Source organism: Medicago sativa, chromosome 4 (genome assembly GCF_051527215.1).
Source record: "Medicago sativa cultivar Bolivia chromosome 4, Bolivia_mono, whole genome shotgun sequence".
In the NCBI taxonomy this organism is placed as follows: Eukaryota; Viridiplantae; Streptophyta; class Magnoliopsida; order Fabales; family Fabaceae; genus Medicago; species Medicago sativa.
In genome coordinates this window covers 94356211-94381268 of record NC_140752.1, presented here as the reverse complement: position 1 = coordinate 94381268, position 25058 = coordinate 94356211, and the positions used below count along the sequence as shown (strand labels likewise).

Genomic DNA, 25058 nt, shown 5'->3' with positions numbered 1-25058 from the left:
AGTGATGTGTGTGCATGTGTCGGTGCTTGTGTCGGTGTACATCATTAGAGTCCATTGTCCTTATTACATCATGCCCTAATTACATTCTATGGCCTCTTTGCCAAGAAATTAAAAGCATGAAAGTAAAACATTACAAGAACTCCTAATTATTACATTCTAATTTTTGCATGAAATTGAAACTTAAAGTGCAAGAAATTAAAGTGGAGAAAGGGACGAGATATGGAATGAAATGGGAATGCTTATGGAGAATATGAAACATGAAATGAAAAGGTTAGTAACACATGACAACATCAAAGGGAATAAAGCAAGAGAAATACTAGAGCATAAGGGATAGACAATAAACCAAAATAAAGGCAAAAAGAGTGCAAATATGACCAAAATTCGTTCATAGAATGCAAGAATCATATGACCTATAATTCTCACATTCCAACACATTTTAAAGGTTTAGAATCAAATCTTGGAATGGGAATTAAGGCAACATGATTTAATTGGCATTTTAAAACAAATTTTAAGCATATTTGCATTATTTAACTACTCAACTAACTTGTAAGCTAAGTAACCAACCAAAATTCACCATTATGCAACAATGTTACACACAAACAGTAGCTAAAACCCCATGAAATCAAGTGGTATAGGTCACAAGTACTCATCAAGCAATTGGGATTGAAATCAAGCAAAGTTTCCCTCATTTTTTAGCACAAAATATCACAAAAATAGTAGAAAAATTAACACCTTATCTTTTAACCAATTTTAATATGTAAAAAATTGTCACAAGATGCTACAAAACTATCAAGAAAAACTATATGAATTTTTAGGATTTTTAGACTAAAAAAAGTGCAAGAAAATTACTAATTCTAATAAAAATAAGAAAGAAAACTATACATATTTTTTATCAAATTTTATTATGTGAAAATGTTCATAAAAACATCAAGAATATCATCAAGAGCCTATGGAAAATTATTTGGAATTTTTATAAAAAAGTTTGATGCATAAGAGGTGCAGAAAGCAAAGTCCAGTGGTGTGATTAGTAAGAAAGAAGCCAAAAACGAAAAAAAACAGCAAAAAGGACCCAGGCCCAAAGAAGCAACGGGTTCTGGATCATCCAAGTGCTCCACGAGCGTTGGATTGATCCAGATCACTCTTGACCTAGATCTAACGGCAAGGAAACAAGTTGAAATGAACCAGGATTGAACCGGTCCGGTTCAATTGCTTTTATAAAGATTCTAGGACCGGTCCAGTCCATTTGTTCATTCCCTTTCTCTCTCTAAGTTACAGGCTCTCTCTCTTCTCTCTAGACTTCTAGTCATCTTCTCCGGCGGGTTTCACCGCCGCCGGTGAAGATTCCGATGCCGGAAACCTAACTAACACTCAATCACACCAAAACTCTCCGATCTAAAGCTTTTCACCGTTTATTTTTCAATCTAAACACGAATCAAGCATCAGACATCACAAACAAGACCTAGATCTATGTAGATCGAAGCCTCAAACTTTACGGTTTTTTAAGTTTTTTCAAAACTCTTCGCACTTTTTGAAACGAGGCTTTAATCCATGTTATTTCTTCTGCTGATGATTGATTCGAACTTGATTTTGTAAAAGGAACGGTGAATTTTTGCAGATCTGTGTCTTAGGGTTTGGTTTCGAATCTTTTGAAAAATTTTTTGAATATGAGGAAACGAAACCCTAAACTGAAGTGTTTTACATACTTATGATGATTTCAAGCCTCGTTTCAAGAAATAAACGGTGAATCTTTGAAGCTTCACATCTTTTAGGGCTTCGTTTCAAAGTCTTTCGAATTTTTCGAAGCTCTTCTTCAATTCACCGTTTATTTGTGTTCGTTGAGCTTCGTTGAGCTTCTGGCAATGAAAAAAACGAAGAGAGTTTGATGAATACCTGAATTAATCTGGAGGTTCGAACAAAGATCCTTAAGAGTTTTTCTGGTAAGTTGAAAACCGAAAATAAATCGGTATCCTCTTCTTCTTCTTCACTGATTCGAAGCCTACTTCAATTCCTCTTCTTCTCGTCTCAAAACCCTTCGTGATCGCACAATGTGCTTGAATTGCGAAGGTACGAACTCGATGATGAAGGTTCTTGATGAATCTCTGAGAGTTCGTGTCAATTTCAATTGATTTGCACAATAATCTGTTGAATTAAGCTTCGTGTTGATATGAATTTGATGAATTTCGAAGTTCTTAGAAACGGTTAGGGTTTCTGTTATGAATGTTCTTGAGAGTTTTTCTGAGAATTTTGGCGTTTGATCTTTGATGATCAGAGAGAGAATCTGAAATGTGTTTGTTGAGTTGTAAAAATCTGAGTGGCATGGCAATGATTGGAGCCTTTTATAGGCTGCCAAGTGTATTACTGGACCAATGGAAATTTGACACCTGGAAATGGACTTGAAATGGCTCGGCCTTGGCTTATTTTGGACCTGGGGACCTTCCTGCAAATCTTAAGACCTTGGGGACCTTCCTGCAATTGTTGAAAACTTCATGGACCATTTTGTAATTCGAAAAAGGGACTGGACTGCAAGTAAAAGGACCAAAAAGACTGGACACAAAAAAGGACTTGACCGCAAAAAACAAAAGTTTGACCTAACAAGGAAAAAAGGACTAAAGTGCAATTTTACAAGTTTTAAAGGACTAAAATGCAATTTTTAACAGTTTTAGGGACTAAAATAAAAAATAAAAATAAAATTGGAATAAAATTGGTAACTTGGAAAAAACGTAAAGTGAAACGATTAAAATTGACAAAACGGACTAAAATGAACCAATGGCCTAAATGAGGAGTCCATCTTTGCTCCATTTATGTTTCCTCAATTTACCCCATTTTAAGCCATAGATGTATGACATGTGGCAAAAATAAAATCAATGGTTGGGATTATATGGTTTGGAAAAAGCACATTTGTTTGGTGAATAGTAAAACCCACGGACCCTCACCTTCTTTTGTTCATCTCAGGATTAAGAAAAAAACAATTGATTTATCTTTTCATCTATTGCGGCAACAACATTATCTTCATCTAAGACATGTGATTGCAAGTTTGCAGTTACTAACGGTAGAAACAAAATATGTCCAATTCAACAATCTAAATCCTAGTTCAACACAAGGAGAGAAAGAAACAACCAATGGGACACCTTGGTTAACGTCGGAGAAGGGTTCGACGGTGGGGCGTCAGATCCAGTGCCAGCAGAGCTTTTTTTTATTTTTTTTTCTCTCTTTCAATTTCTTTTTTATTTCCCTTATATTACTACTATCCCTCTTTTTTACTATAAATTACCATAAAGGGAGAGGGGGAGGGGCGGCGGTGATCATGTGAAGAGGAAGAAGGAAATGAAAATGGGTGCATGGGTTTTTCTATTCATCAAACGCAAGTGCTTTTTCTAAACCATTTAATCCCAACCATTGATTTTATTTTTGCCACATGTCATACATCTATGGCTTGAAATGGGGTAAATTGAGGAAACATAAATGGAGCAAAGATGGACTCCTAAATGAGGTACTTTAAAGTAACCTCTCTCTGCCGAAATTTCGTGTGAAATGACCAAAATGCCCCCTAGGGTTAAAACGACTGAAAATGACTCAGATACAAATTTAAAAATGGATTTTTTACAAGAATTTGAAGCAAAGCCTCATACAATCAAAATTAAAAGACTCAGGGGCAATTTTTAGGATTTAAACAGGGTTTTAACACATGAAAAGACTAAAATGCCCCTAGGGGCAAAACTGACTCAAAATGACTTCAAATGCAATTTTTAAAATGGATTTTGACGTAGGATGGAACAGAGGCTTATTCAAACTACTTGAAAGGACTCAAACAAAATTTTAAAAGATTGAAAGAAATCTTGACATAGGAAATGACTGAAATACCCTTACATGTGAATTTTGCAAATAACATTGAAATAAAATGCAGAGAGGGATGCAATTGATCAGAGACATATCAAATGGCTTGAAATGCAAGAAAGGAAGAATTGATTAGTATTTTTAGGTCCAAAATTAGGGTATAACAAGATGGTGAAACAATTCTATTCTTACTTTACGGCCGAACTTCGGATTACCGGAACCATTTTCTCTGCAATCCTAGGTTAAAGCCTAAAAAATAGCAAAAAAAATAAATAAATATAAGGTTGAATTAAAGTTGAAAGCCAAGAAAGAGGCGAAGAAGTTGAATTTTGGTGCGTAAATGGTAGTGTGAAATTGACTTGTTATCAAACCCCACACAATTACAATACCCCTCTAAACCAGCAAAATTCACCTTCGTCAATCTTCATCTTCTTCTTCTTCCACACTCTTCCATTTTCAACTTCGCTACTCTCTCTTCTTTACTGCATCCTCACTCTTCTAACCTGTCTCTGTTGCTTCTCAGAACAACCCATTTCCCTTTCCTTCCAGCTAATTCCATTGAAACCCCATTTCTAAGAAATCTCCCACAACACAACTACTTTCCCTTACGACACCTTAACCTTCTTCTGTTGACTAAATTTGACTTCTTTATATTACTCACTTTTACTTCTTTTCTAGTAGCACCACCTTTTTCTTCCAATAAAAAATGGGTATTTCCAAATTCAGTTTTTTAGGGTTTCTTTCTGTTGCTTTTCTCTCTTCAATTGATGCTGTGGAGTTGCACAGGAATCAACCTACTGAAAGAATTTCAGGTGATTTTTCGTACTAAATTTTTTGTTTTCCATTTTTTTTTTGTTTGCCATGTTCTATAGTTATGTTGATTTGAGTTGGTGTATTGAATATTTTGACTGTGATCAATTTTTGTCACGTGGGTTTGAATTTTTCATGTTATGGTTTACAGTGTTGTGTATTTGTTGTTAATTATTATGAATGTGATCTGCTCTGGATTGAGGTTGATTAGGAATTTAGGATATTTATTGCATCAATTGACTGGTTTGTGCCAATTCAATCCTGCTAGTTTCATACTAGTATGACTACAATTTTGATAGAGCTTTTTGTTGTTAGTGTTCCTTAGATTCAATGTCGGCAATTATGAGGTCAGATACTGCATATTTCCTCATGTGTTTCCCTTGATACTCTGCATTATGCTCCGTTAGGCTGTCAATATGCATCAGTGTAGTATCAGAGACTCGTTTTTTAAGAAAAGGAAAAAATCCCAACACGCTGTCGGCATGTCTGACTTTTCCTCTTATGACTTCACATCTCATATACATGATTGTTGAAACTCTCACCCATCCGGTTATGTCACGGTTACGTCATGAATGTTGCAACAAATGCAGTTTATGCCATGATTATCACCATTTTATTTAGGTCCTTCCAGTTATATATTAGTTGCAACTGAATCAATTTATATCATCACTTCATCATTTCTTCACTCATTTTCAAACTTCCATTACTTCTTTAGCTCATCATCAATATCCAAACTTGCAATTTTAATTTTAAAATTATCTACATGGTTGAATTTTTTGAAGATGGTGATTTGCAATTTCTTATAATAATAATATTAATGTTTAAGAGACATGTTCTTAGTTTGGATTTTTTTAATCACAATAATATATCACGTTATGTGAATTTTTTATTTATTTTTATATATGTATCCTAAACGTATCATATCCTGTATTTTTCAAGGAATGGTGAATGCCCTTATTTGATATGTTCTGATACTCATATCGTGTCTGTACTTCAAATGTTGGCAAGTGGCAACTAGTTTAAGAGTTTGGAAGGTGTATAACTTCATAGGCGGTGAACCTTCAAAGATAATCCAAGCAAATTGGGACCTTAGGATAATTAATAGGTCGTGCTTGATTTCCAATGAAAACATGAAAGTTATGGTAATCTAATATATCCAATGGTGTACCTCTTACGTAAGTGCGGATGCAAATGCAATGTATTTTAAGACATATCTTTTAGGGATTCTTGCTGAATCCCGGGGCTTTCTGCCTTCGGAGTTTCAATGTTTATAGTGAAATCAAAATACAAGTATTTTCAGAGTTTCCCCCACTTTGCCCAAGAATTAAATTACTTGATCATGTTTGATAATATACAACAAAAGCACATCCCCGGGGTCCTGGAGTTTTAAGTCGTTTGTAAGCCAGTCTTGTGTATTGTTTCTAATTGGTTGAATTAAGCAATTTTATTTTCGAGAAATAGTGGAGTCAAATACTCTAATTTTAATTTTCTGTGTGAGTTTGATTATTTTAAAATCAGTATATTTTCATTTTATCAGTGAAGAGATTACTAAGCATATTGTGGTTGAACCAATTGTAGGTAGTGCTGGCGATGTATTGGAAGATGATCCGGTTGGAAGGTTGAAGGTTTTTGTTTATGAACTTCCAAGTAAATATAACAAGAAAATTCTGCAAAAGGACCCAAGATGCCTCACCCATATGTTTGCTGCTGAGATCTTTATGCATCGGTTTCTCTTATCTAGTGCTGTCCGAACCCTTAACCCTGAAGAGGCTGATTGGTTTTATACTCCTGTCTACACAACCTGTGACTTGACACCAAATGGCCTCCCTTTACCCTTTAAATCACCACGAATGATGAGGAGTGCCATACAACTTATTTCTTCAAACTGGCCCTATTGGAACCGAACAGAGGGGGCGGACCATTTCTTTGTGGTTCCTCATGACTTTGGGGCATGTTTTCACTACCAAGTACGAGATCTAGTATATAACTTTTAAATTTATTATTTAAACCATTTTAAAGCTATCTTGAGAAGTACCTCTGATTCAACTATTAATGCCTCACGTGGGTCATGTAACATAAACTATTTTGTTTCAGGAAGAGAAGGCAATTGAAAGAGGGATCCTTCCACTGCTACAGCGTGCTACCTTGGTTCAAACATTTGGTCAGAGAAATCATGTGTGCTTGAAAGAGGGCTCAATTACTGTTCCTCCATATGCTCCACCACAGAAAATGCATTCCCACCTAATTCCTGATAAAATCCCCAGGTCTATTTTTGTATACTTTCGAGGACTGTTTTATGATGTTGGAAATGACCCTGAAGGTGGATACTATGCAAGGTAGATCTTATTACAAGCTCAAACTTCAAATGAGGCTTGAGTAGGCATATTTTAGTTCATCATCATATTATGTGTGCATAAGAAAGCCGGCTCATCCTTCTACTCTGAAAAGGCGACATATAATGATTTTGATTTATGTAAATATATAATTGCATTTTGTGTCGTTATTAAAATTGGTTAAGCAATGTTGAGATTAATTATATTCAATATTGATGACCTAAATAAAATTGGTTTGTTCAAAAATTCTGATGCATGCATGAATTTCGGTGCATGCATAGATGTTTTTATAACAACAAATAATCCTGACTATTCAAACTGGCTGTGATTTTCAATTTTACAGAGGTGCAAGAGCAGCAGTATGGGAGAACTTTAAGGACAATCCACTATTTGACATTTCTACTGAGCACCCAACAACATATTATGAGGACATGCAACGAGCTGTGTTTTGTCTATGCCCACTTGGATGGGCCCCTTGGAGCCCAAGATTGGTTGAAGCTGTGGTATTTGGTTGCATCCCTGTTATTATTGCAGATGATATTGTTCTGCCGTTTGCCGACGCAATACCATGGGAAGATATTGGGGTGTTTGTTGATGAGCAAGATGTTCCCAAGTTGGATACCATACTCACATCGATCCGACCAGAAGTTATATTAAGGAAACAGAGATTACTTGCTAACCCTTCCATGAAACAAGCAATGCTATTCCCTCAACCTGCTCAAGCTGGAGACGCTTTCCATCAAGTTCTAAATGGACTTGCACGGAAGTTGCCACATGACAGGAGTGTATTCTTGAAACCAGGGGAGAAAAGCTTGAATTGGACTGCTGGCCCTGTCGGTGACCTTAAACCTTGGTAACAGTTGTAGTAGTTTTCTTAGGTGATTAGGATAATTTTACATGTCTTGGTCTATCCTCCCTAAATGTTCATAAAAATAAGGCTTGGTAAATAGATGTCTATTTTTTTATTTTTTTTTTGACATTGTAAATTTTGATATTTTGGCACACAATTCATTAGATACTATAATCTAACTTGTAGCATGATTGCTCTATAGCATGCTTTCAAAACGTGTTCCCTGGTCTAGTAGGAGTGCCTGTTCTCTTTTTTGTGCTGCATACTAGATTAGGTAATTTGGGTCACGGCTTTGGATAATCAAAGTATTCTCAGGTGGTGAAATCAAATTTCAAGATTAGAATGGGCAGGTGAACTATGAAGTTCTCTTTGGTACCAGTGACCTTTGTAACTTGGTTCCATGTGTTCATATTAATGAATCTCATCTTTTGTTGAATGACTTTTGTAATAATGGAAGTTGGAATTTTGATCATCTCGCTGTAGATCAAGAGTATTTTGTATTGATAACAGTTAACCAGATCTTATCATCTGTGCTTCTTCTAATTCTAGAATTGATTGGATTCCAAGTGGTTACCATTGGTTCTTGAACTAAATGCTAATGTAGATAACTCTATTATCTACCAACAAAATTTTCACATCAGAATTCAAACCCACGTTCTTGAATGTAAATCGAATTCTTACAACTAAACCAACCTTGGTTAACTAAAATTGAATGGTTTTTATTAGAAAAGTTTTATTCTGTGATACCGATAGATTTGGAAACTAATCAATCATGAAAATCCATAATTGCCTTCTCAAAAAAGAAAATCCATGATCATACAAGAGAGAAAGTAAAAAAATTGTCGTAACTTGTATCATAACACTTTTTTTTTTAAGCATTATATCATAACACTTGAACTTCACATTATACTTCAGTATTTTGTGTCATAATTCGTTCTTAATAATCACTCCTTTCATTTCTTTAAACCTTTGTTTTTTTTGTTACAATGAACTATGTCACTTGTTTTTGAAGGAATGAACTATTTCACTTTTATCGACTTGTAATTTTTCTTTTAGGAACTTTATCGACTTATAATTGTCAGTATTTAGGGCTGGCAATGAACCGAACCAACTCGAATGTAGTTCGAAATTCGACTCGACAATTGATCCGTTGAACTTGGTTCATGAACCAAATGAACCGAACCTGAGCTGAAAATTAAGTTCGTTAATTAAATGAGCCGAACTTGAACTATAGATAGTTCGATTCGTTTGGTTCATGAGATGATTCGATTATATATATATATATATATATATATATATATAAATAACTTTCATATTTATTAAATGAATTAAATATATTTAAAAAAAAAATAACTTAATCGTTACCGTTTCTCCCTTTTTTTACCCATCCGTTCCATTGTCTATCTAGGAAATAGGAATTTCACTTTATTAGCCTAACAACCTTCATTTCCTTTAATCGTTATCCCATTTTCCAATTCCACCAAAACATAAAACGTTTTCTCTTCTTCTCCGACGGCCATAGGCAAATTCATATGCGAAGCCCTTTGGTAATGAGAACCATAATAAGATGATATGGTCCCTTAGTTGTTTGTATAGGAGTTTCCATCAATTGTGCATCTTCAACGCTGTGCTTTTGTTTAGTTTGCCCTCTTTATTATTGGAATAGGCTTTTAAATTGCTTTTGTTCATTTTTCAAATTGTTTATTGGTGCATGTGGACTATTCCATGATGTTAGTAATCTACTTTTTCAACTGTTTTTTTGAATTGTTGCTGCTTTGGAGTCCACATCATTTGTGAAGCTTGTTGATGCCTAAAGGAGTAAACATTTAAGTTGAAGGCTATATGGAAAATGTGGCTGTTATAACTGATACTATTTCTCTTGAAGGGGAGAACTATTAGAGTTTAGAAGTAGAAGAATATTTTGAGAATGTTCTCACTTTTGATTATTGAATTTTGTTGTTTTTTTTTCTTCCTTTGTTACTTATATCAGTTATAATTTTCGATATTTTTCTGCATATCTATGCATCTTTGAATTTTCTACCATTCAAGTCTATCCTTTGTATGGATTTTTTTTTTTAAAAGGTCAAAGATCTATAAATTTTAATATTTATTTAAAAAAATGACTTTTAAATAATGTGATTCGAGCAACTGAACTGAACCTAACGAGCCGAACCGAGCTGCTCGCGAACTCAAATCGAGTCGAGTTCGAGCTAAAAAAAAAGTTCGTAACGAACTCGAGCCGAGTTTCGAGCGGAACCAAATCTTATCGAGTCGAGCCGAGCTCAGACGAGTTCGGTTCGACTCGACTCATTTCCAGCCCTATCAGTATTATATTTTATGAGTGTGATTGGAAATACTATTTTAAGCAATATTTTTGGTCAAAAAAATTAATTTTAGTCAATATATTTCAAATGTTTTAAAAATATTTTTTTGACAGATAGAAGAAATGACAAAATCATTATAAATTCACAATAAAAGTGGAGGTGTCGGAGTTCAAACCTCAGTCATTGCATCCAACGTAACATTTTCAGAATTTTGTCGATTCAACTAGGACTTGTGGACGTTTTAAAGACAGTTTTATTAGCTAAAAATTGCATTTTTTTTACAAGCTAAAAAATGTATTTTATCTATATATGCAATTTTAGTGGAATATTTGCGTCACTATAAAATTTTCCATTAATAATTTTTTTAATTTTAAATTTTTAAATGATTTTCTTGTTTAAAACATCATAAAAATTTATTTTTTCAAAAAAATAGATTTTATTAGTTTGTAACGAATTAAATATTATTTGTTTACAATACTAATAGTTAAAAATATAAGTAATGAAAATCTTGACATAAAAATTAAATTTTGAACTTTTTTTTCTGGATAAATTTTACATAATGTTCTAAACATTTTTTTTAAAGAGATAATGATCCAAACATGTTTGCAATAAAATCATTAAAAAATTTAAAAGTTTAAAAACAATTAAACAAATTTCAATTTAGCAGAATACTGAAACTTATAGTTGGAGAATTTTATAAAGACTCAATTTTTTTTTTGAAATTTGATAATTTTGTAAAGAGGAAAAACTTATTTAACCAACTTTAGATAAAACAAAAAGATGTCAATGAAAATTCTTTTAATTGATAAAAAGTTGACTTATTTACAAAGTCGTATGTTCAACTTTCGTCATAGTCTAAAAATATCTCTATAAATATTATTTGAATCTTAAAGTTTGTACTAATGAGATAAGTCTAGAAACTTAATTCATCTAAACTTTTTTTTGTAACAAACAAAAAAATAAAACAAAAAGTTGAAGTTTAACCCCAACAGACAGCAGTTGGTGCAAAAATGGTTGTGTGAAATAGACTTGATATCAAATTTGACAAAAACAAAACATTAAACAAAACCAGCAAAATCCAGTTTTACATTACCACCACCTTCATCTTCTTCTTCACTCTTCCAATTTTCAACTCTGTTTCTTTCTTCATTGCAAATTCACTCTTTCTTATCTGTCTCTGTTGCTTCTCAGCTAAATCCCATTCCTAAGAAATCTGTCACAACTACTTTCTCTTGTGACCTCTTAACCTTCTTCTTTGACCAAATTTGACTTCTTTATATTACTCCCTTTACTACTTCTTTTGCAGCAGCATCATAAAGTTTATTCTTTTCTTGGGGAACTAAAAAAATGGGTATTTGGAAATTGGGTTTTTTGGGGATCCTTTGTGTTGCTTTTCTCTTTACAATTGATGCTGTTGAGCTTCGTAGGAATCAACCTACTGAAAGAATTTCAGGTAGCTTTTTGTTGATTTGATTATTTTTGTTTAGGTGTCATGTAGGTTTGAATTTGATTGCTTCATGTTATGGTTTTCAATGCTGTGTCTTTAATTTATGGTTATTATGAATGTGTTTGATTAGGATCTGCTTTTGATTGAGGTTGATTATCATATTTGTTGCTGATATTATTTAACTTGCCATGTTATAATTTCAATGATTAAAGGATTGGTTCTTCTGTGAATCTGTAATATCAAGATCTGAATTTTCAAGTGCCATGCCTTCTAGTTCAATACTGTAACTACAATTTTGGTACAACTTTTTTTTGTTGGTTTTCGCTTTAAAACATTTCCTTAGATTAGGTCCAATCAGGGATGGAGCTGGACATATATGATGGCGGGGCCAATTATTAATTAACCCTAAAGTTCATCCAACTAATATTTAAACATCAAATTCCACATAAGACATTCATAATTATGTGACTAAGATGCCGCAAATCTGCTGTATTACCGGCATCTTTTAATGTTGTCGTATTGCAAGAGCTATTTAAATGAGTTCAGATATTCATTTATAAGCTTTGTATAATAGCTCTTGCTGGTAATACTATTTTTTTCTCCAAGTTTTTAACAAACCTTTAAGACTTTCAAGGTGAAATTAGACCCACTTTACCTCAAAATAAATGTTTTTTGAAAGAGAATAAGTGAATCATATTTTGCATAGGCTTAGTAATTTTTGTTGAGAATTACGAAAAGTGTTAGCAGGCGCTCGAGCCACTGCAACAATGCCAAACTTACGTCCATCCCTGGGTCCAATGTCAGCAACTCATTTAAGATTTTTGAAAATTTATAATTGTACGGGTAGTGAACCTTTAAAGACAATGCAAGCAAAATTGAACCTTGCGGTTATAAATAGGGCCGTGCTTGATTTCCAATGAGCATTCGAAATATATTGTTCCTACTCCCTCTCAATGTGCACAGGACACATCGATAGAAACCTGAATTAACATAGAAAAGGAATTGATTATTGATTGAAAAAAGGAAATATTGCAGAAAAGATGAACCCTTGTAAATCAGAGCAAATGCTGCTGAGAGAAGAGAAGAATTCCCTGCCCAACCCCAGTGGTTACTAACTGCCAGAACTCCATGACCGCCTCTTTCCTTTTCCACCCTATATTGATGTTCTATCTAACTTCCCAGTTAAGCCCATTTGTAGAGCTTAGGTCTAGATCTGGTATCCTAACATGACCCACCCCTTGAAGAACAGCGTTGTCTTCAAGGATGAGGTACTGAAATTGACTTCCGAGTAGAAATGTATCCTTCCCAGCTATGACTAGAGGGACTGAGCTCAGTGCCTCTTGTTGAACTATTTCCCGAGTGTTGCTATCTGAAGTCATCAAGGTTATTTTAGTAATCCTGAATGTAAACTTTGATCCAGCTGGAATTATGGAATCGGAAGCATACAGAGATAGTGACCACGAGGACCCTTAAAATTTGTATCTTAGAGAAATCGAAATTGCCATGCTTTACAAGCCATAAAGCATACCAAAGACCAAGTACATAGGGAGTATAATGTGCAAACAAAACTATCTCATACCTACTTCCAAAGATTTGTCCTTTCCTAGAGAGCTGTCACAATCGAGTTTCAAGGTTTTAGTTTAAGCAACCAAAAATTTCCATTTCTGAATTAATGGGAGCAACAGTCTTTACATCGATGACAACAAGAAAGATAGCTATGAGGGCAAGGCGCCCCTGCAACACAAAACCTGTAGTATAGGTAGCAAAATAAGTGTTGTATTCCCCACAATTACTGAAATTTGGGCTCCAATGGCAGATCTGACATTGTTGGCATCAAGAGTTATCCTTACAATAATCCTAACGCTCATATTTTCCGCTTTGATTAAAGCATGCCATCTCATTTTTTAGCACTGCTGCCAGTAGATTCTTCCTCACACATTTTGTTAGATTCGCGCCAACAACAACCCTGTAGCGTTGCAAAGTATCAAACAGAAGGGGAGTTGATGAAAGACTGACTTATCTATCAACAACTACAAGTACTTTTCTAACTCTCGGCTCATGTGTATGTGGCCTGAACTTTAGTAGACACCGAGGGCAACACTAAGAACAAAAGGAAGTGATAGACTACTCGATACAGTTCCTGATGTTGGACCAGAATTAACAATTCTTCCAGTTTAAGAAATGTTTTGTTACAACAGGGATTGGTATTTGTAGCTCTCCTAATAACTTCCTTGCCTTTGTTTATCTGACCAAGCTGAACATATATATATCCAAACGCTTTCAGTGTCTTGCCATTATCTGGGCACACCCACAAAACATCGAAAAGCCTGAAAGTATGATTCTAAAATGTTCCAACTTTACGCCATTAATTGTTTTAGAAGCTTAACATGCTCTCTGAAATGGTTAACAGAATGGTAAAACATACCGAATAATCTTCCTCCAATTTTCTGCAATTACAGGATATTTCCCCAGAGCCAGTATCCTAACACACCCCCTTGCGGAAGGATATATTATTAGTAATCTTGTGTCTGTAGGCTCGGTAGTTTTAATAGATTGGTAATTTCTAAGGAATTCCTAAGGATATGTTTGGTACATATAATAAATGTGCACATCCTTGGTCACTTGGAATTTTGAGGTGTTTATAGGCTTTCTTGTGTTCTATTTTAGAAGGACTTGCATTAAGAAATTCTGTTTCTGGAGATACAGTAGGGTCTAATGCATTTTTTCAAATTATATGTGTGAGTATAGTTGTTTTAAACTGATATTTCATTTTATTATATATTCTAAGCATTTTGTGGTTGAACTAATTGTAGGTAGTGCTGGTGATGTATTGGAAGATGATCCGGTTGGAAGGTTGAAGGTTTTTGTTTATGAGCTTCCAAGCAAGTATAATAAGAAAATTTTGCAAAAGGACCCAAGATGCCTAACCCATATGTTTGCTGCTGAGATCTTTATGCACCGGTTTCTCTTATCTAGCGCTGTCCGAACCCTTAATCCTGAAGAAGCTGATTGGTTTTATACCCCTGTATACACCACCTGTGACTTGACACCAAATGGCCTCCCTTTACCCTTTAAGTCACCTCGAATGATGAGAAGTGCCATACAACTTATTTCTTCAAATTGGCCTTATTGGAACCGAACAGAGGGAGCCGATCATTTCTTTGTGGTTCCTCATGACTTTGGGGCATGTTTCCATTACCAAGTATGAGTCTAGAATATGTTATTTAAAATTTATTGGTCATATCACTGTTAGAGCTACTTTGAAAATTCCAATGCTGCACATAAACCATATAACACACTTTTATTTTATTATTATTTTGTTTCAGGAAGAGAAGGCAATTGAAAGAGGGATTCTTCCGCTGCTGCGGCGTGCTACCTTGGTTCAAACATTTGGGCAGAGGAATCATGTGTGCTTGAAAGATGGCTCAATAACCATTCCTCCATATGCTCCACCACAGAAAATGCATACCCACTTGATTCCTGATAAGACCCCCAGGTCAATTTTTGTGTACTTCCGAGGACTGTTTTATGATGTTGGAAATGACCCTGAAGGTGGTTATTATGCAAGGTAGGTCTTTTTATCGGTCCAAACTTCAAATGAGGGTATTTGAGTATGCATCTTTTTTTTTTTACTATCATATTATTGTATGCATAAGAATGCTGGCATGCATTCTTTTACCGAAAGGCGAAAAGGCAATGGAGAATAATTTTGATTTATTTAAATATATAATTGCTGTATTTAGTGTCATTATTGAAATTGATGAATCATATTGAGATTAACTGTACTCAATATTCAGCATCTAAAATTGATTAGTTCTAAAATTCTGATTGAAAATCAAGTCAAGTAATGCATACACGTCTTGGTGCATGCATTGATGTTTTTATAGCAAAACAGACTCGGATGAACAAATAATCCTAACTGGTCAATCTGTCTGTGATTTGGAACTTTAACAGAGGTGCAAGAGCAGCGGTGTGGGAGAACTTTAAGGACAATCCACTATTTGACATTTCGACGGAGCATCCAACAACATATTACGAGGACATGCAACGAGCCGTGTTTTGTCTATGCCCACTTGGATGGGCCCCCTGGAGCCCAAGATTGGTTGAAGCTGTGGTATTTGGTTGCATTCCTGTTATTATTGCCGATGATATTGTTCTACCGTTTGCCGATGCAATACCGTGGGAAGAGATCGGGGTGTTTGTTGATGAGCAGGATGTTCCCAAGTTGGATACCATACTCACATCGATCCCACCAGAAGTTATACTAAGGAAACAAAGATTGCTTGCCAACCCTTCTATGAAGCAAGCAATGTTATTCCCCCAACCCGCACAATCAGGAGATGCCTTCCATCAAGTTCTAAATGGACTTGCACGGAAGTTGCCACATGACAGGAGTGTATTCTTGAAACAAGGGGAGAAGAGCTTGAATTGGACTGCTGGCCCTGTTGGCGACCTTAAACCTTGGTAGCAGTTTTAACAGTCCTGAGGCGATTATGATTCTTTATATGTCTTGGTCAATCCTCCCCAAAATGTTCATAGGGGTCGGTAACCGAGGTGCCCTTTTTTTGTGGACATTGTAAATTTTGATATACGGGCACACAATTAATTTGATACTGTAATCCAATTTGCTACATGATTGATCTCATAGTATGCTTATGCAACTTATTTTGCTGCCTTAGTAGGAGTGTCTGTTTTCTCTTGTGTCACGGCATTGGAAAATAAGATTCATAATGGCAGCATTACATGTGTTTCTTGTTCTGATGATAGTTGGTGAGTTTAGAATAAATGCTTACTCTTGATGCACTAATTTGTTTGTATTCCAATTGAGACTTCAAGCATATCATAGCTTGTTGTTTTGGTAAACTTAGAGTGGATTCTCTAAGTTACTCATTTCATATATTTTGTGTCTGTGTGTGTGGATTTAGGTTAGGTTAGGAAGAAGTGTCAAATCTGGCTTGCTTAGAAGAAACGGAACTCCTTCCAGTATTTAGATTTTAGCAGGATTTGGATTCAAGCTTGTCTTTAGGATTCAGTGTTTTTTCTTTGACAAGGAATCACTAGTTGATTACCACTTTATTATTTTGGAGTTTTATTTAATTTAGACATAGATTCTCATGAAAGATATTAGTCTGGTGATACGTAATTCTAGTTTATTCTCCAGGTAGGGTGGTAGATAGCTTGGTTTTATTATAGGCCATTTGGCGTTTGTCTTTCTTTAACTATTGTCCATAGTTTTATAATTAGACGGTTTTATTTTGAAGTTTACTCCTATATAATCTTATTCTCCTAAAGGCAAAGAAAATACTATAAAGAGCCAAGTTCAAAAACTTCAAAACTAATTAAATTGTGTATTTTTACCTTTTTTTCTTCAAGGATGCACCGACCCTGATGGTTGTGCAAACCGAAAAGGAATAAGGGGAAAGGAATGTTAAAAGAAGGCAAAGGTACATTTTCAGATTAGAGTGCATTCTCATTACATCACCTGTTATGCTTATGCATTTGGATTGATAGTAAGATAGCGAGAATTACGGTGAACTACCATGATTTTGAAAAATACTGCACTTTTTGAGTTTCTACTAAATTATGATGGGCTCACTTCTCATCTAAACATACACTAAGTGCTAAAAATACTAGAATCACATTTTTTTGTTAATAAATTGAGAGAAGTGATATTTGTACAACCATTTTATGTTAACTTTTGTACAACTCTCATACTCTGATTATGTTCTTACTCTCTCTTTCATTATTTTTGACTGATAAGAAAAGAGAAGAAAATTGTCTCATAAATTATCACAAAATGGTTTTACAAATAACATTACTCTTTAGTAAAGTGCTTGAAAACCATGTTTGTGGAGACTTTCCCTCCTATTCCCATCTCCACTAAAAAACCATGTTTATGGATCTCTAAATAGGATAGTCTCCGAACACATTTCCGTTTATGAATGCAAATTCACATCCCTAATCAACACAACCTCTTTTGAAGAGTTTTTTTCCTCGCAATTTCATCAAATATACTAAAAAGTATCTTTGTAAACATTGTCTTCACTTGCAACCGAAAATGCTTCCATATACATGCCACCTGGGTTTTAATAGTTTTTTGTTTTAGTCTTACCCTACTGATTTTAAAACTCTTTTTTTTTTTTTTGGTCAGATAGCCTAGTGGCTAGAATTCACCTTATAAGGTGAATAAGTGGGGTGTCCGGGGATCGAACCCCGGCCCCTGCATATAATAATGCATTGTCCTACCAACTGAGCTATGCTCACGGGACACTGATTTTAAAACTCTATTAGTGATTTCAGTCATATTATTTGACGTTGAGATTTAACCATCAATTTGTATGTTTTAAATCTCAAAATCGACATCAAGATTTCAATTGACTTCTTCGTACACATTATCTCCACATGGGACCTAACGTGCTTATATAAGACCAACACACCAATAGGTATTTCATGCTTTATCTCCTAAATTTTTTTACTTAAGTGCTTTTATTTTTATTATATTTATAACCATATTATTAATGTGAAATATTCATCGATTTTATCTATAATTAATTTCGGTTGACAAATCTAACTGAATACATTTGTTGAACCTCCTCTCTCAATTATATAATCCACAAAATTCAAACCAAAAACCTTGTGTTAAGGGGTCTGAGTCCTGGTCAGAATGTAATTTTGTTTTGTTGTTTTTTATTTTAGTTACTCATATTTAACTATACAATTTCTTAAATCTTAGCAAGAACGTCAATTTTTATGTGAGTCTCCACTTTTTCTATAATCCTCGTGTATTGATTGATGATTTAAAAATTAAATATCATAATCTTAGAATGGTTTTTACTCAAATTAAAAAAAGAAGTCAATGTCATGATTCCAAAACTATAATTGAATCAAATATACTAAAAACTAAAAAGTATTTTTCGTTCACATATCTACATTTGCAACCTAACATGTTGTCAACATGCCACTAGGCCTTTTTATGACTTATTTTATTTTAGTCTTCTCAGCTAATTTTAAAACTCTCCGTATTGATTTTAACATTTTAAAATAGGGAGCAAAATTTTCAATTAACTATTATTCTTGACTTTGAAATTTAACCATACAATTGCATCTTTTAAAATCATAAAGGAGATGTCACAATTCCAAAATTAGTTACTGATATAAATAAAATTCTTAGACAAATCAAAGAGCAACGGGGTTGAGTCTAACAGAATGAGCTAGACTCCAATAGACAAACCAAGATTCAAACTATGATTGAATGAATAGAATACTTTTTTTTGAAGGAGAATGACACGTCTTAAATAAGATTACATTTAATGAAACAAACATATGTGAAACCCCAAAAGATTGCATAGAGTGAACACATTGTCAATAAATATATTCACATTAAAATTTAAATATTACCCATTTACTTTTAGTTCTTGTAAAATTACGACTTTTAAATATATTATTTTGCATAGATTTTTTTTTCAATTTTAAGCCTCAGTTTAAAAACTTTTAACAAAAGAGTGTTATACTTTATTTAGTTCCTAAATTTTGACAAAAATTACGAAGAAACCAAACTTAAAATATATTTAAGACTGAAAACAACAACTAAAATACTATAGAAAATATACCAAATACACTTAATAAACAAATTGTAGACAAAAAAAACTATGACAAGAAACTTATATTTTCGGAAAACTTAGCATAAATGGCTCGATTAATTTCACAACAACAAAAGTTAGTTCAGTTGATAAAGATTCCGCTCATATCATATGAGTTTGATTGAATTTAGATATAAATGTATAAATTTGATTGATAGGTAGAGATATAATATAAGTGTAACTTCTATTGTTAATGTGTGACCTTAATTGGTAGGTAGATCATTTGGACCACATAAATATACTTTTTTTTTTCCTTATAGGAGGAGTGCTTAAAAACTTTATTTTTTTTGGATAAAAAGGAGTAATTGCAGAAAGTAACTAATGTATTTAAAGGGTTAAGATTTGTTGAGAGATGTACTCATATTACAAATATGAAATCTAATCAAATGCAAAGAGCACCTGATGATCTCTACAAATTGTTATTTTGTGAGTCTCATTGTAACACATCATCTTAAAACAATTCACTCATTTTAAGTTTTGTTGGGGGACTCTAAAGAACTCATATTGGGTCCCACAACTTTACCTTAGATATTAATATTATATTCATATTTAATTTTAACACAATTTAAAATATCAACTTAATTATTTTAAATTAATATTAACAGGAAAACAAAATTAAAATAAAATAGAATTTAAATATTTATGACAGAAATGGAGTGTGATATTTTTATGTTGTAACTTTTCATGAAAAAATGTTAAAAGATGTATATATACGCTCCAAGCTTTCATAATGGTAGCAAATATTAAGTCAAAAAAGAAAAGAGGGAGATATATAGCTTTTTTAATCAAAGTTTCATCAAAGTGGCGTGCGTTTCCGAAGCAACGGTTGCGCCAACCTGGCGGAGTAGTGAGTGCAGTGGTATTTGTTGCAGAAGAACACATGTTTCGTTGAGATAGACAGACACATCAACTTGCTGTCCTTTCCTTCCATTGGTCATTCCATTCCAATTACTACAAAGCATGGCTTCAATTTGCCAGTCAAACATCACAAGTTCTGTTACACCAATACCTAAAAACAAGGCACTGGATTTCCATTTTCAAACTAGACCAAGTTTGTTCCAATATTATTATAGACCCTTGAGGTTAGTCCCTAAATAAACTGGATCTCCTGAACTGAACTGAACTGAACTTATCTATAAAATCAGGTGAAAATAACCTAATTTCACTCACACGCTCAAATCTCATTCTCTTTTTTACTTCATTCAGTCCTGCGAGATTACTTCCCCTTCCTTCTCACCTCCACCAATCTGCCGCCGCCGTTATCCTGTGATTTTCTTCTCTCTCTAAAAATCTTCTCTGGTTCTTAGCTTCCTTTTTTAAAAAACAATACATTTTGTTATCCTTTGTTTGCTTAATCTTAACTTGTGCCTCAGCATTTCCCTTCTATTCTTCTCTTCTCACTCGCGTCACTCACTTCTCATTGTCCTCCTCACTTGTCTCTCGTCAGATAAGGTAATCCAATCGATTCTCCAATTGTTTGTTTTAGAGTTTCACAATTTGGATTGGAATTGTTAATGTGTTAGCAGCAATCTTATGAAAATTGCTTATTATTATTATTATTATTCATAATTTCTTTCATGCTATTCCATGAATCTCTCATTATTCTCTTTTCTTCTCATTTCGTGTGATTTTATCGATTCCGTTCTTATCAAGTTTTGATTTCCATTTTTTTCTTAGATCCTAGTGGTGGTTGTAGATCAAATTATTCATCTGTTCTTCTGTTCTTGAATTTTTTTTGTTCCAAAATTTTTTTACGTTTTTTTCTGCTTTATTCAAAACTCACCTAATTATTTTTTTGTTAAAAACCTAATTCCAAAAAGCTTTTTACGTTTTTTTGTTTTTTAATAGATAGTAAAGTTATTTATTTATTTATTAAACCAATCTAAGGAAAACCAGTATTTTATTATAATCCGCATATGAACTGGTTTTTTTAACATAAACCAATTTAAATTGGATTTGATCCAGATTAGAACTATTTTTGCAATAAAATGCCGTTATCTATTAAAATAGTTTGGTTAAGTAAACTCTGTGAAGCACGGACACTCTTCGAATAAGCCGTGTCCGTGTCTGACACGACACCGACATATATAACTATATGATTTTATTTTTATTTTTAAATTACTAACGGTGTCGCTGTGTCAGTATCCGTGCTTCATAGAGTAAACTACATCTTTAAAGTGGATCGGTTCACATAGTATGGTTAACCACATTTTTTCTTCTTCTTTTTTAACTATAAAAATAGTTGCATATATATCTTATATACCACTTGTTATTTCTGAATTTCCAATCCGCAGCTTCAAGTGTTTGTGTGCAAAAATGAATAATGGTAACGTGACATTTACAAGGACTATTCTGCACGATCTTTATGAGAAACAGAGACAGAGTCCTTACTATGATAATCTATGTCGACCAGTTTCAGATTTGGTTCCATTCATTGCTTCTGGAATCAGAGGTGTTACTACCAATCCTGCGGTATTCTTCTCATTTTTCTTCACCTGCAATTACTCTCTTTGAAAAGAACATAATTTTGTCTTTTTGTTACACGTAGCTACTTTCTCTATTGACTTTCACTAATTTCCACCACAATGTTTACATATTGCAGATATTTGAAAAAGCAATATCATCATCAAATGCTTACAATCAGCAATTAAGGTAATATTTTTGCTTCTATACAATAATCATCGTCATCAAATTGCAGATTTGAAGTGAATTACTTAGAAAAATGTATTTGTTTTTCAAGTGTTGTTGGTGGGATCAAGATTGCATGCGGTTAGAGTGTTTCTTGGACGGTCCAGATTTAAAGCAATTTCATTCTTTTTATTAAATCTAAAAATCCAATCTTGAAATTGGATGGTCCAAACTTAATCAAACGGAAAGAAAAAAAATGTTCCAACTGCAGGACTGGAATCAATCCGGATCCTTGTTGGTGTATCTACCTTTTTTAAAATGAGTTGTTCACTTTAGAGAAATTACATCCAATATAAAACGATAATAATTTGATTTATGGTTTAAGCAGGGAGTTGGTAGAGGCAGGAAAAGACACAGAAAGTGCCTACTGGGAATTGGTTGTGAAGGACATACATGATACTTGCAAACTCTTGGAGCCAATTTACAATGAAAGTGATGGTATAGATGGGTATGTATCAATTGCAGTTTCCCCCAAGCTTGCAAATGACACCAAAGGGACAATTGAGGCAGCAAAATGTCTTCATAAAATGGTTGGATGCCCAAATGTTTATATTAAAATTCCTGCAACTCATGAATCCATTCCTTCAATAAAGGAAGTCATTTCTCTAGGGATCAGTGTAAATGTCACTGTAAGTTTGTTATTTATGAACATTCTTATTTTTTTACTCCAACAGCAATATGCTTATATAGTTTGTGTATTTGAACAGCTCATATTCTCTCTCCCTACATATGAAGCAGTTATTAATGCTTACTTGGATGGTCTTGAAGCTTCTAGTAACACTGATCTCTCAAAGGTTTCAAGTGCAGCAGCTTTCTACATCAGTAGAGTGGATGTTACAATTGACAAGAAACTTGAGCAGATTGGTACTGCTGAGGCTCTTGGTCTCACAGGAAAGGTGTGAAGATTTTTTCTTTTCCCCTTAACTTTTGTTGTCTACCTTTTCGCGGGATCCAGGTTGCTTGCAGTCACACAAAAGTTGTAATCACTGCAGTTCGTAAACGTCGATCATTAGATGGAGATCAGTCGGTTTGTATTTTAACTTCTAAAATATGATTTACAATGTTGTAATGGTTGTTTCAGGCTGCGGTTGCTCAAGCAGTCTTGGCTTACCAGCTTTACCAGAAAATGTTTTCTGGTCCAAGATGGGAGCGCCTGGAGAAGAGAGGTGCCAAGAAGCAAAGATTGATGTGGGCATCAACAAATGTGAAAAATTCAGCTTACCGTGATACCTTTTATGTTGATTCTCTTATTGGACCAGATACGGTAAGCCGTATCAGTCAAATATATACCTTTCTCTATACCTTATCTAATGACTATCTAATAGTAAATGATATTTTGACACAAATTTGACGACAAATTTCAACAATAATTAATCATGGTCAGCAGATGATTACTGAATATAACAAGGTGTCTCACCCTATTGACCATTCGTTGGACATAAGTAAACATGATTTTGAACGTCATTAACCATGTTTTGCAACTATTTAAATATACATGATATTCATTCATCACGATAGGTGTTCAAATATATATAAAAAAACAGTGGTTCATGACATTCAAAATCATGATCAATTGTGTTCGGTGGATGATTAACAATGAGTTGCAACTTGTTATATCTATATACCATCTACCGATAATTGCTGCCTAATTTTTGAACTACATTAACTATCCAAATTGTTGCCCAATTTTGTCTCAAAATAGCAGCTCTAATATAAGTACATAGTACTGTTGGTAAGCAAATGTAAAATGTTGCAAATCATTAATTTATATTATAAGGTTATTGAGTTGAGGTTGTAACTCTTTGGTGCATCTACAGATTTCAACCATACCACCAAACCCTGCTCTTAAAGCATTCATGGACCATGGTATTCTTTCAAGAACCCTTGATGCAAAAGTATCAGAGGCTCAAAGCATTTACAATGCAATTGAGAAGTTGGGGATTGATTGGAGTGGTGTTGGATCACAACTTGAACATGAGATACTGGATTCTTTCACAAGAAGCTTTGACAACGTGCTTGAATGCTTGCGTAAGAAGGCTAGACCGCAAGTGCAAGATGAATAGAAACACTCTCCATGCATGCCAACTTATTTTGCTGCCTTAGTAGGAGTGTCTGTTTTCTCGTGTCACGTGATTGGAAAATAAGAGTCATAATGGCAGCATTTCATGTGTTTCTTGTTATGATGATAGTTAGTGAGTTTAGAATAAGTGCTTATTTTTGATGGACTAATTTGTTTGTATTCCAATTTAGACTTCAAGCATATCATAGCTTGTTGTTTTGGTAAACTTAGATTGCGTTCTCTAAGTTACTCATTTCATATATTTTGTGTCTCTGTGTGTGGATCAAGGTTAGGTGGATAATCTGGTTTGCTTAGCAGGAACGGAACTCCTTCCAACATTTAGCAGGATTTAGATACAAGCTTGTCTTTAGGATTCACTATTTTTTCTTTGACAAGGAATCACCACTTTTATGTTTTGGAGTTTTATTTAATTTAGACATTGAATCTAGGTTTCACTGTTTTCTTTGACAAGGAATCACTAGTTGATCACCACTTTATTTTGGAGTTTTATTTAATTTAGACATTGATTCTCATGAAAGATATTAGTCTGGTGATACGTAATTCTAGTTTATTCTCTAGCTGGGGGTGGTATAATTTGGCGTTTATCTTTCTTTAACTATTGTGCTAAGTTTTATAATTAGACGGTTTTATATTGAAGTTTACTCCTATATAATCTTATTCTCCTAAAGGCAAAGAAAATACTATAAAGAACCAAGTTTAAAAACTTCAAAACTAATAAAATTGCGTATTTTTACCCTTTTTTTGCAAGGATGTACCGACCCCTTTGATGGTTGTTCAAACTGAAAAGGAATAAGGGGAAATGGATGTCAAAAGCAAAGGTACATTTTCGGATTAGAGTGCATTCTCATTACATCACATGTCATGCATTATTGGATTGATAGTGAGATAGAGAGAATTATCCTGAATTACTATGATTTTGAAAAATGCTACAATTTTTGAGCTTTTACTAAATTTCGGTGAACTCACCTCTTATCTAAACATACACTAAGTGCTAAATAGACTAGAATCACAAATGATATTTTTATATTTTGTGACAATTTGTACAACTATCT

At 33.9% G+C, this 25058-nt stretch overlaps 3 protein-coding genes across 4 annotated transcripts; all 3 read left to right on the top strand.

The window, feature by feature from the left end:
• The first annotated feature begins 4513 nt into the window (after positions 1–4513).
• On the top strand, positions 4514–8299 carry LOC146934032 (putative beta-1,4-xylosyltransferase IRX10L). Its single transcript, XM_085705852.1, has 4 exons — positions 4514–4646; positions 6223–6611; positions 6739–6980; positions 7321–8299. Exons 1-4 carry the CDS (start codon positions 4541–4543, stop codon positions 7832–7834), a joined length of 1251 nt encoding a protein of 416 aa, XP_085561978.1. The 5' UTR covers positions 4514–4540; the 3' UTR covers positions 7835–8299.
• A 3156-nt stretch (positions 8300–11455) lies between these two features.
• LOC146934031 (putative beta-1,4-xylosyltransferase IRX10L) lies at positions 11456–16276 on the top strand. The gene is made up of 4 exons (XM_085705869.1): positions 11456–11604; positions 14412–14800; positions 14925–15166; positions 15553–16276. Exons 1-4 carry the CDS (start codon positions 11499–11501, stop codon positions 16064–16066), a joined length of 1251 nt encoding a protein of 416 aa, XP_085561995.1. The 5' UTR covers positions 11456–11498; the 3' UTR covers positions 16067–16276.
• Positions 16277–19973: 3697 nt separating this feature from the next.
• LOC146934030 (uncharacterized) lies at positions 19974–24211 on the top strand. Of its 2 annotated transcripts, none has more exons than XM_085705866.1 (7): positions 19974–20320; positions 21533–21710; positions 21841–21890; positions 22255–22555; positions 22634–22822; positions 23008–23190; positions 23744–24211. In XM_085705866.1, exons 1-7 carry the CDS (start codon positions 20199–20201, stop codon positions 23987–23989), a joined length of 1269 nt encoding a protein of 422 aa, XP_085561992.1. In that variant the 5' UTR covers positions 19974–20198; the 3' UTR covers positions 23990–24211. The 2 variants fall into 2 exon arrangements, with proteins under 2 accessions (XP_085561992.1, XP_085561993.1); XM_085705867.1 differs by having other exon boundaries at positions 19974–20690.
• The last annotated feature ends 847 nt before the right edge of the window (positions 24212–25058 follow it).

What these genes read in the sequence shown, in the direction of transcription:
- LOC146934032 (XM_085705852.1), top strand. Translation starts at nt 4,541, where the DNA reads ATGGGTATTTCCAAATTCAGTTTTTTAGGGTTTCTTTCTGTTGCTTTT. An exon ending in GGGCATGTTTTCACTACCAA is followed by an intron (nt 6,612 to 6,738) that starts GTACGAGATCTA and finishes ATTTTGTTTCAG; the next exon opens with GAAGAGAAGGCAATTGAAAG. An exon ending in GAAGGTGGATACTATGCAAG is followed by an intron (nt 6,981 to 7,320) that starts GTAGATCTTATT and finishes TCAATTTTACAG; the next exon opens with AGGTGCAAGAGCAGCAGTAT.
- LOC146934031 (XM_085705869.1), top strand. Translation starts at nt 11,499, where the DNA reads ATGGGTATTTGGAAATTGGGTTTTTTGGGGATCCTTTGTGTTGCTTTT. An exon ending in ACCTACTGAAAGAATTTCAG is followed by an intron (nt 11,605 to 14,411) that starts GTAGCTTTTTGT and finishes AACTAATTGTAG; the next exon opens with GTAGTGCTGGTGATGTATTG. An exon ending in GGGCATGTTTCCATTACCAA is followed by an intron (nt 14,801 to 14,924) that starts GTATGAGTCTAG and finishes ATTTTGTTTCAG; the next exon opens with GAAGAGAAGGCAATTGAAAG.
- LOC146934030 (XM_085705866.1), top strand. Translation starts at nt 20,199, where the DNA reads ATGGCTTCAATTTGCCAGTCAAACATCACAAGTTCTGTTACACCAATA. An exon ending in GTGTTACTACCAATCCTGCG is followed by an intron (nt 21,711 to 21,840) that starts GTATTCTTCTCA and finishes TACATATTGCAG; the next exon opens with ATATTTGAAAAAGCAATATC. An exon ending in GCTTACAATCAGCAATTAAG is followed by an intron (nt 21,891 to 22,254) that starts GTAATATTTTTG and finishes TGGTTTAAGCAG; the next exon opens with GGAGTTGGTAGAGGCAGGAA.